The sequence below is a fragment of the Fulmarus glacialis genome, unplaced genomic scaffold, assembly GCF_000690835.1.
Source record: "Fulmarus glacialis isolate BGI_N327 unplaced genomic scaffold, ASM69083v1 scaffold45902, whole genome shotgun sequence".
Lineage (NCBI taxonomy): Eukaryota > Metazoa > Chordata > Aves > Procellariiformes > Procellariidae > Fulmarus > Fulmarus glacialis.
This window is the reverse complement of record NW_009198048.1, coordinates 14,545-28,202: the sequence shown is the minus strand read 5'-3', so window position 1 is coordinate 28,202 and position 13,658 is coordinate 14,545. Positions and strand designations below refer to the sequence as shown.

Genomic DNA, 13,658 nt, shown 5'->3' with positions numbered 1-13,658 from the left:
GGAGCCGTGCCAGCTGCAGGGCCCCCCTTTCTCTGCCGTGATGGGGTCCGAAATTCCCGCTGGGGAAGCGCCCGGTGACCAGGGCTCGTCCCCTGTTGCTCGTCAGAAGGTGAGCCCGGGAGGCCGGGAGCCGCCCCCCGAGCCCCGAGGCGGGCTCCTCGCGAGGTGTGAGGGGCAGCCGGGGGGGCCTTCGCGAAAGCTGCCGTGGTCCCGGGTCCCCTCGGGGTGTAAAACTCCCCTCGCCACCGTGGCTCCCTCATGAAAACAGTCCCCAGGTTCCCTGTTACGTTCGTGTAAGCCACCGAAGAGAACACTATCGGTTCATAGAAAGATACCGTTTCTTGACGCCTAAAATCGTTTGTGAGAAGTTGCAGTTTGAAGACACAAAGGCGTGTTATCAAAGGGGAAACAGCAGCTGCTACGAATACGAAGAAACGAGAGGAAAACGCGAAGCGTGAGGAAGAGTGGTTCCCAGTCGGTACGGCGGTGTTCCATTCAAAGGGGAGTGCGACGAGAGCATCATTCCTGACAGAAAAAAAGGTCCTTGTAAGTAGACAAAACCGGCAATAGATAATAAGCTGGACAGCAGATTTCGAATTTACATTGGGCTTAATTATTTTATGAATCTTGTATAAGCAATACAGAAACTGCATTCTGTAACAGAAGGGAAAAAACCCCACCGCCCACCTGCCTAAAAGTTCAGTGCTACGTTGGACTCATTTCACCATGGTGTTGGTAACCGCTGGCAGGCTGTAGTCCAGCAGGGGGGAGGACCTAACCTAACGCAACCTCCTCTCGTCCCAGGGAGTAAACGTACAGTGACAGCACTGCTACAAAACATTACTGGTCGCAGCAGGGATCGGCCTGAGCTCATCCCCATGTGAAGGCTGGAACAAAGTTCTGACAAGATGTGCGGTGCAAAAAGTAAATCATTAATATTTATTGGACTGCTTTTCAACTGCCTAGAAATGGTGAGTGCAACTCATTTGCTTTAAAACTATTTTCAAGATTGATACTGTACTCTTTGTAAAAGTAAAGAGTACTCTTTTTTACTCTTTGTAAAAGTTAGGGTAGAGACTATCTGACACCCACTTTTACATTCATATTTTGTTGCTATTACATTTTTGCAGTGTTTTCAAGTGACTGAAAAATAAAATAATATATTGGGACCCAAGGTCTTTCTAAGTCTGTCAACAACTGAAAAGTGGATCTATAGGCAGATTCAGAGAGGAAAATGAAGAAATAATATGATCTATACCAAATCTCATTCGTTGCATAAACTTTGCGTGCTTAAAGAATCTGAGCAAATACATCACATTAGTAAAATGTGTTAAAAAATGTAGTATTTTAAGTTGCTGTTGTTACTAAGATAATGAGGTTTTTTTCCAAATAAAATATTTCACTTTGTGTTTCTAATTTTTTTACATCTTCCTTTTCAGATCTTTTCAGCTAACACAGGTAAATCTTCAAAGTGGTATTTTGGTTTTGCCTGGTTATTTTTGGATGGGTCTTAAGAGAACACACACGTGTGATTTCTAATACAACATTCTGTAAGTTCTAGCAGCTGTATAAACAAAAATTGTTTTTAAGTTTGATTCAGCTTTTAAAAATCTGTTGATATCTTTATAAATTTTAAACCCCATTTTTAGGAGTGCCAATTCTGTTAGACACTCGCACAAAGATTCTGGCAGACCACTTACGCCTTGACACTAGCGTGAACCAGGGAGAACACTCAGCTGGACAAATTGTGCTGTTCATTACCTACATAACTGTGCTACAAATAGGATTCAAACTGCCCCATATTTGCACCCAATTAATTGTTGTTTCTTTTAACAAAAAAAAAACCCAAACAAATAAAAAAACCCACACCCCCCAAAAAAAACCCAAAAAAACCCACCAGAACAAGCGTGATCTCCTAAGCACAAATATTTCCAATGTTTTACAGCATTTTGTACTTTCTTCAATCTCGTATTTCATGCCTACAGCTCCTATTTCTTTAAATGTGAATACTGACTAGTTTAAAATACGAGGAATGCAAGATTACAAGAAATGCTCTCAGAATTCATTCATTCTCTGGAGATAGTACACGTTCCTGCATACACTGCACTGTCAAGAGTCTTAAATGCTTAATCGTTGCAGACATGTTGCAGTATCTGGATGCTTGTTGTAGCATATTCTTTCCAAGATTTGCAAAAAAAGCATTTGATCCTATTCATGCATGGAATACTGTTGACATTGGTTGTATATTCACATTCAGATTATACCCAGTATTTTTTAATATAATTAGACTACAGCGTATGGTAAGTTTAAGAAAAATAACCATCATCACAGCATGATATTATGAGGGCAAGCAGCAGTTATTACAGTAATTAGTGGATTACAAAAGTGAACAAGGAAAACAGCACTCCAAATTCAGTGGAATGCCTATCTGAAAATTAGGTCACGTAGATGCTTGATAAGGCACTGAACAATCTTCTTGTCAAAACTTGACTAAATTCAGGAAATGACTGAAAAGGTTTTTTGATAATCGTTTTTTATTTTAGGTTTCTCTATGTCTATATACGATGTGACATTACGAAGCATTTATCTCAGATGGCCCAAGTTTTCAGGAGCCTCTTCTTACAGAGTCACAGCTACAGCTGTGAATACTGTAGGCCATTCATTACTGGCTCATTTTAGTGATGTTACACTTGAAGGAACTCTAACTTCATTAATTCCCAATACTATTTATGCAATACAAGCAGAAGCCATTGACAAGAATGAAATTATTCTTGCAGAAACACAGATTATGCAGTCAACAGGTTAGTAAGAGAAACTTTGTGAAGTATCATTTCCATTGACCTCTGTAGGACTGGGATTTTGTCCTTGATGTTTCATTATACTGGTAGGGAATAGCTGCCATTCCTGTTGAAGCCTTTTGCTGGTTCTCCTACTGAGTTCAATATTAGCATGATTAGCTCCTTTTCCCCTCTGTTTTTTTTAAATATACATGTGTCCCTGACCTGCCACGCACAGCTTGCTCAGACTGCAGCTTTCCAAATCACTTACCCTTTCATTACAAGTGCAGATGTGAAGCTATGTACATTTTTCAGTACTAATGCTGATAAATGGTATTTTTGTTTCATTCACAAAAGGACTTGTAGCATGTAAGTCATTGATGGACATTGAAGAAGAATCTACATAAACAGAAGTGCTTTTTTATTTCAGCACTGAAATGTAATTGAAAAAATATTCTGTTGAAATTCTGTTTTTAAAATAATTTGACTGATAATTTTTAGAAATAGCCGTTGTTTTTCCAGTAGAATTTGTTTCTTATAAAAGTAATTATTACAATAAAAATAAAAAATAAAAAAGTAGCAGTGTTTATCCCGATAAGTATAAAAAACCTCTATTGCTAGCTTAGTTATGGGACAACAGATATTAATGTTCTGTAATTTATTTGCGATATAAATCACGTGCTATATATTCTGTACTTGACTGTTAGGCAGGCAACTCCCTTAGACTTGCATAAGGATTTCCTGCACAGAAACTTTTATGAATTGTTACTAAAGACAGTATTTTAAAAGGAAAAAAAAATCATAGTGCAATAGCTTGTTCAAAGATCGCGAAAGACACACCTGCAAATGTTCCATAGGCATGGTCATATAGAATATATATTACCATTTTTACAAATGGGGCAAAAGAGCTTGTCTGACTATAGCTGAATAAGAAAATGCTTGGGACTAAGAGAGCAGACATAATGCTTAGGAGTTGTGTAACCATGTATAATACTTGCTAGGGTCTCTGAAATCCCAAATTAGCTGCCTTGCTATAAATAAGTTTGCCTCAAGGTGCATACTTTCGTCCCAAATACTTTTTCATTCCTTTTCTTAGTTTTAGGTGGATACACCTTCATTTTATCTTTTTTTCTCTTCTAGTGAGTTTTTTGCAGCCTTGCAATATATGGACTTGCTTTACATATGCTGATTCTAGTCTGAAAATCCTTATTACTGAACATAAATTAGTTGTGGTTAAGAAATACACCCTCTGTAGTTACTTTTGTGACTGCAGTACACAGGAGGAGTACACGAGCTCTTTCTGAATGGCCTGCAGCTTAGCATAATAGAAGAGCATTTAACTGCAATATTTGATGTGTCATGTTATTGTATATCTAAGTATATCTGCTCTGAGCAGGGGATTGGATAAGATGACTTCCCACGGTCCCTTCCAAACTGAATTATTATATGTTGCTCTGATATAGAAATGCCTATGATTCAGCATCCTATTTCAGACTGCTTTGTATAAACATCCACTTCTGCTTTGTATATATTGCTTTGTATATTGGTTTCTATAAACATCCAGTATAGTTAATTAACTATAGAGCAAGACAAAAAAGAGACCTCTCAGTGCAACCTAGGTTAAATCATGGTCATTTTCAATAGCGATTTCAAGGGTACTAGAATATTTTTATTGAAAGATGAAAGTTGGTCTAGAATATCTCAAGACTCTGTGTGTTTTGTTAATGTTCATTTAAACTTCATTTAACTTAAACATTCATAGAAAGTGTAGGCCATTTGTCCTGCACTTTGTCTTTGTGAAATGTTCAGAGCACTTAGCGTTTCACAGGGCTGAGTTCCCCAACTTTAGTATGTCTATCATTATTTCCATTTCAACTCCAGACATACCTCTTATTGACCAAGCTTATTCAAAACTTAGCAACAGTATCACAGTGGAATGGAGAGTGGTACCTGGGGCTACTAGTTATCTGCTGACTGCACAAGATGGAGATTCCTTCATTGAAACTGTAGTTACAAATTCTCCAGGCACAATGACGGGACTGAAACCTGCCACCTTGTACAGAATCACTATCAGATCTGTAAATTCAGGAGGAAAAAGCCAGCCTTCACCTTTCAGAAAAGCAAAAACAGGTGGACTTTCAAATTCTTATTCTTATTTCAAATTCTGTAATGTTATTATAATATAAAGCATTCATGCAAGCATCCTTTTTTTTTTTTTTATTTGAACAGAAAACAAACAGTATAACCCAGGCATGTACCAGTACTGAATTATTATAATTTTGTATTTTAAATTTTATTGATCATATTCTCCTTTCAGTTTTTGAGGACTAGAATTCGGTCATCAGACTTAACAACCAGGACAAGAGTCTGAATTAATAGTTTACTTTATGACAATGCTGTAAATTAAATGTTTAATATGAAGTTTTACTAGAATTTGTATGAATATATGTATTTTATTTTAACAGAATCGAATTTCATTTTAACAAAAGACATAACTTGAGGGAATGGAAGAAATGAAGAAACAACTAAAAGTATAAAATAATAAGACAATGTAAAACTTAGAGGAAAGGAAATGCAGTATCTTCTCGGTGATTTTCATTCTTCTACACACTCAACCTTTCATACTTTGTGTATGAGTTACATTCATTTTACAAATGATATTAATATCATTTTACAATATGATAATGGATGCACCAAATCAGTTTCCATATTTATTCTGTCAGTCTTGCATTAATTTTTTTTTTTGTTTTTGTTGTCACTGAATTTGTCTCTCAGAGTTTGGTGATTGTTGTTTCTGTGTATTCATTTCAAATTTGGCCCTTTCAAAGAGTATTACTGAAAAAACAAAAGCTTAACTGGTGTTCTTTCCCAACAGTCTTGGCTGCTCCAATTCTGTCTGTTAGTTCTCCGAGTTGTGACTCCATTGCAGTGAGCTGGAAAGCTGTGTATATGGCAGCTGGATTCTCTGTGTCCCTCATGAGATCAGATGGTTTGGGCAGAATGCTGAAGGAGAACACCACCAATACCTCCTTGATATTTACAAATCTAGATCCAGGAACCCTCTATACTATCAAGGCATATGCCTGGAATGTCAATGGGATACCTGGAGATGATTTCACATATAACCAAAGAACAAGTAAGAAATTTTTTTTTCTGAAACCAAGTAAGCATTAAAAAAAAAAAAAAAGATATACCAGGAAGTATTTATGTGTATGTGTGATTGTGTTATGCTTTTCAAAGATACATTGGGTAGATTTTCAGATCATATAATTTCTACCCCATCTCAAAGTTCATGAAAGCTCAGATGACATGGCTATGTTTAATGAAAATTATTGAAGCAAAGATACCATTAACTACCACTAAAGTTGTACCTAGGACAGGCTTGGGTAAGGATTACACAAGCTTAGACTGATTTGAGGATTTTTCTAACTGTGAGAAGCAAATATTCAAATAAGGCAAGGAGTTTCAACAGAAAGCTTTGTGACGGTGTACAGCTACAACTATTTTAAAAATTGTCACTTTAAAATGAATGAGGGTAAGGTCTGCACCATAAAAATTGTATTTAGTTTGCAAATTATGAAAAAGATCATGTCTGTAGACCATATGCTAAGTTGTATTTATGTGTTCCAAACTGATATACTGTAGGTCCTAATGCACCAGCAGACGTTCAAGTAGCTTTTAATAGTGGTACTTTAAGAGCTATTGTTTCTTGGATGCCGACAGAAGGAGCTCTAATTTACAGCGTGACAGCCTCCAGTGGACTCTTGAACCTGAAGTGTAACACATCTTCTGCCTCCTGCATGGTGCCATCACTCCAGTGCGGCTCTGAATATTACATTTCTGTCACAGCATACAATGATGCTGGATCCAGTAAACCTACTGATGCAGTAAGCTTAAAAACTAGTATGTGTCATTGATCCTTATATTGCTTATGGCATTTTAACACATATTTCTTTAATTTCAAATATAAATTAGTCCATTACAATTCTCAAGTGGTTCTCAAATAGTTATTTCTGCATCTGAACTTTGTGCATGAACTGTGCCATATACCTTTGTACTTCGGGGATAATAGCCTAAACTTTGTTCATATTTCTGTGAGAAAAACTTGCAATGGTCTATGTACTGTTGGGTGAATCAGTAAGCCTGCATTTTGCTGTTACCAGAAATACCTGTTCTAAAGTCAATTTTCCGAGTGCAAAACTAATGTAGGGAATAGCAGATCTGTCCTACTGTGTCAGGTCTGTCACAAATAGATTGGGAGAAATATATTAAGGACTGGCCCTAGGCTGAGAACTGTTCTAGGCTAAATCTAATTGTTAGTTAGAAAGGAGGTCAACAAAACCCCATTCAGCTAAAGTAGCACCACTAGACTAAATTAGGATACTGTCATAGACCATTCAGAGGTAGTAGCTTTGTCAGGACCAAAGGTTGCTCGTTTCAGCTTCTTAGCACCACTGCCATGTCAGAGGTTAATGCTTCCTGACCTCTTAGATGAACTGCCTATGTAAGCAAAACCTAAAACATTTTTGTTATTATGTGCTACCTTAAAGACACAACATTATTTACTTAATTATTTGATGTGACTTGCCTCATTTTGACTTCTCATTGATATGCGTTAGAGATCATCCATGTGAGCAACTCAGAGCTTCATCTAATGGGATGAGAGAGCCTTAAGCAAGAGACAACTTTTAAGCTGTGGGCTGTAATCTTCTCAGCCAACATTGCTTCAGCCAGATCATGTATCTTCATTCTAATAGCCGCAAGCTAAACTTTTTGAACTAGAAAGAAAGGAAATGTTATTTAAGCAAAAGCCATGGAGTTCGCAGCTTACTGTGACATTTTAGGATGCCACCGGAAAGGAAACCTGAGCAAAGGACAGTTCTATTCAGACACAGCCAGTGAGTTTCATACCAACATATAAAGGGTTTTCACATAAAGGCTTTTGGGTGCCAACTGCTATTCAAGCTAGTATTCTGATTGTCATACAAAACTATTATTTGTGAGCATAAACTGTGCCAGTTCCTTTTGAAACACTGCCTGGTGCCACTGTTTTTGTTCACGGGCTCCTTAAGCAGATCTCTCTTCTGTAAAACATGAAGGTAGCATCTCTTTTGTTCTGTAAAAATCATACTCACTTTTCATCTAAATGTAAGTAGCATCCTCTGTAAAGGCAGATAAATTGCTGTTGTCTTGAACAAGACAAAACAACTGTTCAAGCTGAGTAGAATAATTCTATATATTCCTAATTTTCCTTTATTCCCCAAAAGTATAACTTCCATAAAAATATTCTGATTACAATTCTTTTTTTCCTTTTTTTTTTTTAAATGTTTTTTTCAGTTCCTTGTGCACCAGTAAATATATCAATTGAAGAGGATGAACCTGGTCATTTGTTAGTATCATGGTCTAGCGTCAATTTTGGTCATTATTATGTGGTTTTTGTGAAGAGTGATGATGGCTTGGAAGTGCACTGCAACACATCACATACTCAATGCCATTTCCAGTCGGACTGTGGCTTCACTTACTTCATCAGTGTCTTTGCGTATAACAAGGCAGGGCAGAGTCCTTTGGGTGAGGTATTCAATTACAGTACTGGTAAGTAGCAATGTATTCTTGCCAATTCATTTTGACTCCTTTAACTGTGTTTTATGGTAGAGCTGATTGGACATTTTTATTGGAAGATAATGACTTCAACTTCTATTTTTATTCAATTTTTGGACAAAACACACAAAGGCGGGCAGAGAAAAAGAACCATTTCACATTGCAGTTGAATTTAACTTGCGTAGTGAAGTCCAACATGCTTACAAACTTGAAAATAGTTTAATGATTCATAATCATCAGGCAAGAACATATGAATAACACACAGTCCTGGCATAACATTTGCATTCTAGTCCTGTTTCCTTTTCTATTGCCATAGGAAGGGTGTCTTAAACTTCCTCACAGAGAGTTTTCATATTTGGAAAATGAAAAAAAAACCAAGTTCAATGGGAAATTGTGAAGAACATTGTTAAAGTTATTTAACCTCTAGATGCTTTGAAATTTTAAACCAACGAAATAGAGAATTCCTATGTCTTACCTATACATTAGAATGCCCTCTACTGGTTTGGAAGGAGGGGTACTGAATTAATTCAAGAAGTAAGGCTGGGATTAATGAGACTGTTTGCACAATATCGGTCACCTTTGGAGATTTAAGACATGAAGCACATAGATAAATGAAACAAGGCTCTTCGGTGTCGTGCCAGTTTTCAGTTCGCATTCATGTTTCCCTCTCTGCCTTGTCTGTTCCCAGCACCCTGTTGCCCCAGCGACTTCAGGGCCGTGTTCGTGTCAAGCGACACAGTACAGGTCAGCTGGGCTCCTGTCCGGGGTGCTGAAATGTACCAAAACAAGAGCTGTTGGCTGGAGCAGCAAGGTGCTCTGCAATGACACCGCCACGGCCTGCACCTTGTCGGCCCTGCAGTGCAACACCCGCTATAATATCACGGTTTATTCTTTCAGTGGGGCCAGGGGCAGCAACACGTCGTGTGCATCCAAGTATGTGGCAACAGGTATTATGACCATTCTTACTTTCCTTTAGCAGAAAAAAAAATTAATTAGACACTGCAGTGATCCATGGATGAAAAGCATTACTGCAGTGCTAAGTTACTGTAACTGATAAAAATTAAAAATAAAAAAAATACTGGAAGTCTTTAAAAATATACTGTAAGCAGGGACCTAAAAACAGATTTGGATTGAAAGCTTCTGAATGCTCCATGTTTTTGAAAATCACATTACAATTCATCTCTGGTTTTGTATGCAAAATCCTTACGTTGTCAGTTCCTTCACAAGTTCTAAATTCTTACCAGGAGTAACCATTTAAGGATCATATACTTTCCAAAGTAGTTTATCAGTTCTAACTGGAAGTTAATTTTCATGTGTAACTTACATAGTATACATAAATAATCTGTTTAAATACTGTTAATATGAAATATTTCAGCTCCCTGCAGTCCTGAAATTAAAAATATCTCAAAGGAGGCTCTTTCTGTAATCAGTGTGCACTGGCAATCTAACAATGAAGAAGCTACATATATTGTTACTGCCAGAGGAGAGGCTGGACTTTGGCATTGCACAAGCTCTGGAAATTCCTGTACCTTAATTAGTCTTCCCTGTGGATCTGCTTTCTCTGTTAGTGCCATAGCAAGATCACCAGCAGGACAGAGCTTACCAAGCTACAGTGTCCCTTTAGAGACAGGTATGTGGGAATTGTATATAGTGGAAAATATTTAGCAGCATAATATTAAAATAATTCTATATGTCTTCATATAGTTTTGGCTTTTTTTTTTTTTTTTTTAATTACAATGCTTGCATATTATACTATCTATTGCTGGATGTCCTCTGGTTAAACATGTGTGTGTCTTTGTGTGTGTGAGAAGGAACAATCACTTGGCACTTGCCTCATACTGAGAAGCCTTAGTGCAACCAGTTATCATCTGGCACAGCTAATTAAAATATAATAGCATAATCCACACATGTAATGCATAACTTCCTTGTCAGCATTTTGACTTTTAATATTACCGGGAGAGGCAATGAGGTGATGTCTGTGTCAACAAACAAAGTGTGAAGAACAGATTAAAGCACATCCTACCCGCCATTCCTGCAATTAATTTGCTAGCAGAGTTTTGTCCTGTACCACAGGACAATGTAGACAATCCCCAGGCACAGTTCAGAGATCAACGTATACCAGGATTATTTTTAACAGGCAGTTTGGCTGTGGTCATTTTATGTTGTAGAGGAAGAGACTTTAAACAGAGACAGAGCTGGACTGAGCTATATGACTTGAGGGGTAGAGGTGGACGCTGCTTAATTAAACTACAGATGTACCCTGATATTCTGATGACAAATTTTAGTAATTTTTAGTATCTTGGTGAACAATCATAATAATTCCAGGGTTATAACTCACCATTGTAGACAAATTGATCTTATATTGACATTCTGTCTATTAGAAGCTTGCCAGAATAGTCAAGTATTTTTGAGCATGTTAATGTTTGCCGGGAAAGTATGCACGTCTTCATTCCTTTGCTCTTGATCATGTACTATTCTACTTGCAACCCCTCAAAATACCTTCCATTTTCTAAGTACAAAACAGAATTGACTTCTCTATTTTTTGTTCTTTTTAAGCTCCTTGTTGCCCTAATGACCTGATACTAACTCAAGTGACACAGTCTGTTACAAATATCAGCTGGTCTGTTGGGATGGGTGCACAGACATACGAAACAACACTGGCATCTCCAAAAGGACAGGCAAAGTGTCACACTCTTCAAAACTACTGTCTCCTGGGATGCATCACATGCAGCACCAACTATACAGTATCTCTGAAAGCTATCAGTGAAACGGGTTTGACATCCAGTTGCACATATCAAGGATATTCTTCCAGTATGTAAATTGTAAATGCAATCAGGAAGAAAAAGACTCAATATACAACTTACTTCGTATAGTGTTCCTCTCATAAAAATAGTGCAGCTGAAATTCAATACATAGTTAGTACATTTGCAGTTCCCTCTTTTAAGTAAATGCACTTTGGATTATTTTCATATAATTTAAACCCTGTTCTTATAACAGCCGTCAGGTGGCCATATAAAAAAGTTTTGGTAACATTGCTCCAGAACCAATTTCTAAATTTAATTATGCTATGACATAATTAAATTTTAGAGACCACAAAGGATTCTGGGCACTCCAGGGCAGCCCTGCTGCCTCCATAGTCAGAAGAGAGCAACAATATTCCAACGTGTAAAACAATGGCTGAATTCCAGCTCCATAATATGAGTCTGATAGAACATTTTCTTCCCTAGTTCAGTTCAAGAATTCTTTTGGCTTTCTGTGAAATAATAATTTCTCATTGAAATGCCGGTATCTAGTGTGACAGTAATCACATGATCTGGTTTAAAATGCACTCTAGGAATTTATAATGTATTGTGGTGATAGGGATTAACATCAAATACAAAGGAACAATGAAGATATTTACAGTTCTTTGGTTAAAATGATGCAGATGGTTAGGAACACCTTGTGAATAGGCCGACCTGACACATGGTAGATAAAAAAGCCTTGAAACTTAGTATTCTAGATAAGGAAGCCAACCTTGTATCTTGAGTAGAATAGATAAGAAGGTGGTGCTAGTGAGAATTGCGCTAATTAAGCCAGGAGCTAAAACTAAGCATGCGTGAAGACTGAGACTTTTGCATATGTTAATGAATTCTGGGAAATGTAATGGATATGTATACTCTAACTGTATATAACTTCTATGGTTAAGTGATTTGGCACGGACACTAGGTGGAGCGATCCCCTGTGTGTCCAGCGCTGCAATAAAGAATACCTACTTTCTAAAACTCCAAATTGAGCCTTAGAGAGTTTGTCAGGAACTTCTTCGTTTCAGTGGGTTCACAAAATTTGCTTACTAATGTTTCTTATTCTATTAGGTGCTTGCTGCCCTTCTGGGGTGAAGCTATATAGACTCGGCAATAATGATATCAGGGTATACTGGCGAGCTTCTGATGAAACGATAAACTATAATACTGATTTACATGGCTCAAAAGGCAATTTCACCTGTACCCCTAGCTCAGGTCTAAGTCACTGCGATATCACCGAGATACCTTGTGGGGATGTCTACACAGTGGTAGTATCTCCAGTTACTGATAAGGGGCTGAAGCTTACATTTTGTCCTAAAAAAATATATTCAGGTAAAACAAATTTCTTTGAATGCTGTATTTTTGTCCGTGCATGGTAGATGGTTAAAATGTAATCCGAATGCGAGTAAAGGGGGCATGCTATAACACTTTCCTATTCTAGTGTTGACTCCAGAGTAAACTTTATGAGTGCTATCTTGCAATATCTGTGACGGGAACTTCACAGGAGCATTTTGGGACTAGGCATACCTGTCTACACAGGTGCCTCTTAACTGGATCACCCATAACCTGGTGAATACAGAGAATTTAATCTTCAGTTGGGAGGCTAGTAGTAGTTAGAATACAGAAGCAAATAAATGAGGATTTTTAATTGTTTTGGTTTCTAGTTTGTTTTATAGAATTATTGTTTTTTAATAAAGAAACAAATTAACCGCTCCTAAGCACATTTCTTAAGTAAAAATTGTTTAAAGGGGTAGTAATTTCCTTGTGATTCCTTTCCCAGGGCATAAATTTAATCCGTCATAAAATTACTGCTATCTGATGGGATTGCACAGTTGTATAGCATGGACTACATTCTATAGACTACTAATGTTTTCCAGCTTACAACCTGACACCTAACATTTATACTACTGTTTCATGTCATTTCAGTAACCTGTTCTGGAAGCTCTGTTGGAATGGATAAGAGCACATTCATTCCAAATCCATGATGTTTGTAAAACTTGTTAGCATCATGTAACTCCAAATAAGATGCAAATAATATATATATTTGATAGTCAAGGCTTGTATTAGTGATATGCAGGTATGTCTCACCCCCCCATCTTATAATGTATAATTAAAAAAAAAACCTTAACCTATATTGTGGCCTGTATGCCATCATGCATTCTACACTGCCACAACATTTACTATTTATCTGATAGCACATAATAAAAGGCAGGCTTATCTTTTATAGCCACGCCATATCCCATTACAAATTGCTGATTTTTATTTAAAAAAAGTCAGAAGTGTGGCTTACCTCAACCTCTTCTACCTTATTTCTTCTGGGGTTTCAACAGGATAGCCTTGTGCTTTATTTGCCTATGTAAACTGCTAGAAACAACTTCAAAAGCAGTCACTGAAACAAATATTTCTCAAGACAGTTGCTTTTCCATTACTGAAATTGTTTTAATTTCTGAATTCTGTTATAGTGATTTATAGAGGGAAGAGCAATGCAGAACAACGTATCTAG

General features: G+C 37.2%; 1 protein-coding gene across 1 annotated transcript; it reads left to right on the top strand.

Moving 5' to 3' along the window:
* Positions 1–908: 908 nt before the first annotated feature.
* On the top strand, positions 909–13,658 carry FNDC7 (fibronectin type III domain containing 7). Its single transcript, XM_009572768.1, is given in 13 exon segments — positions 909–971; positions 1,440–1,458; positions 2,544–2,801; positions 4,653–4,907; positions 5,653–5,913; positions 8,115–8,369; positions 9,064–9,158; positions 9,160–9,322; positions 9,751–10,005; positions 10,932–11,186; positions 12,227–12,487; positions 13,082–13,110; positions 13,617–13,658. Coding segments are annotated over 13 exon segments (2,211 nt in total).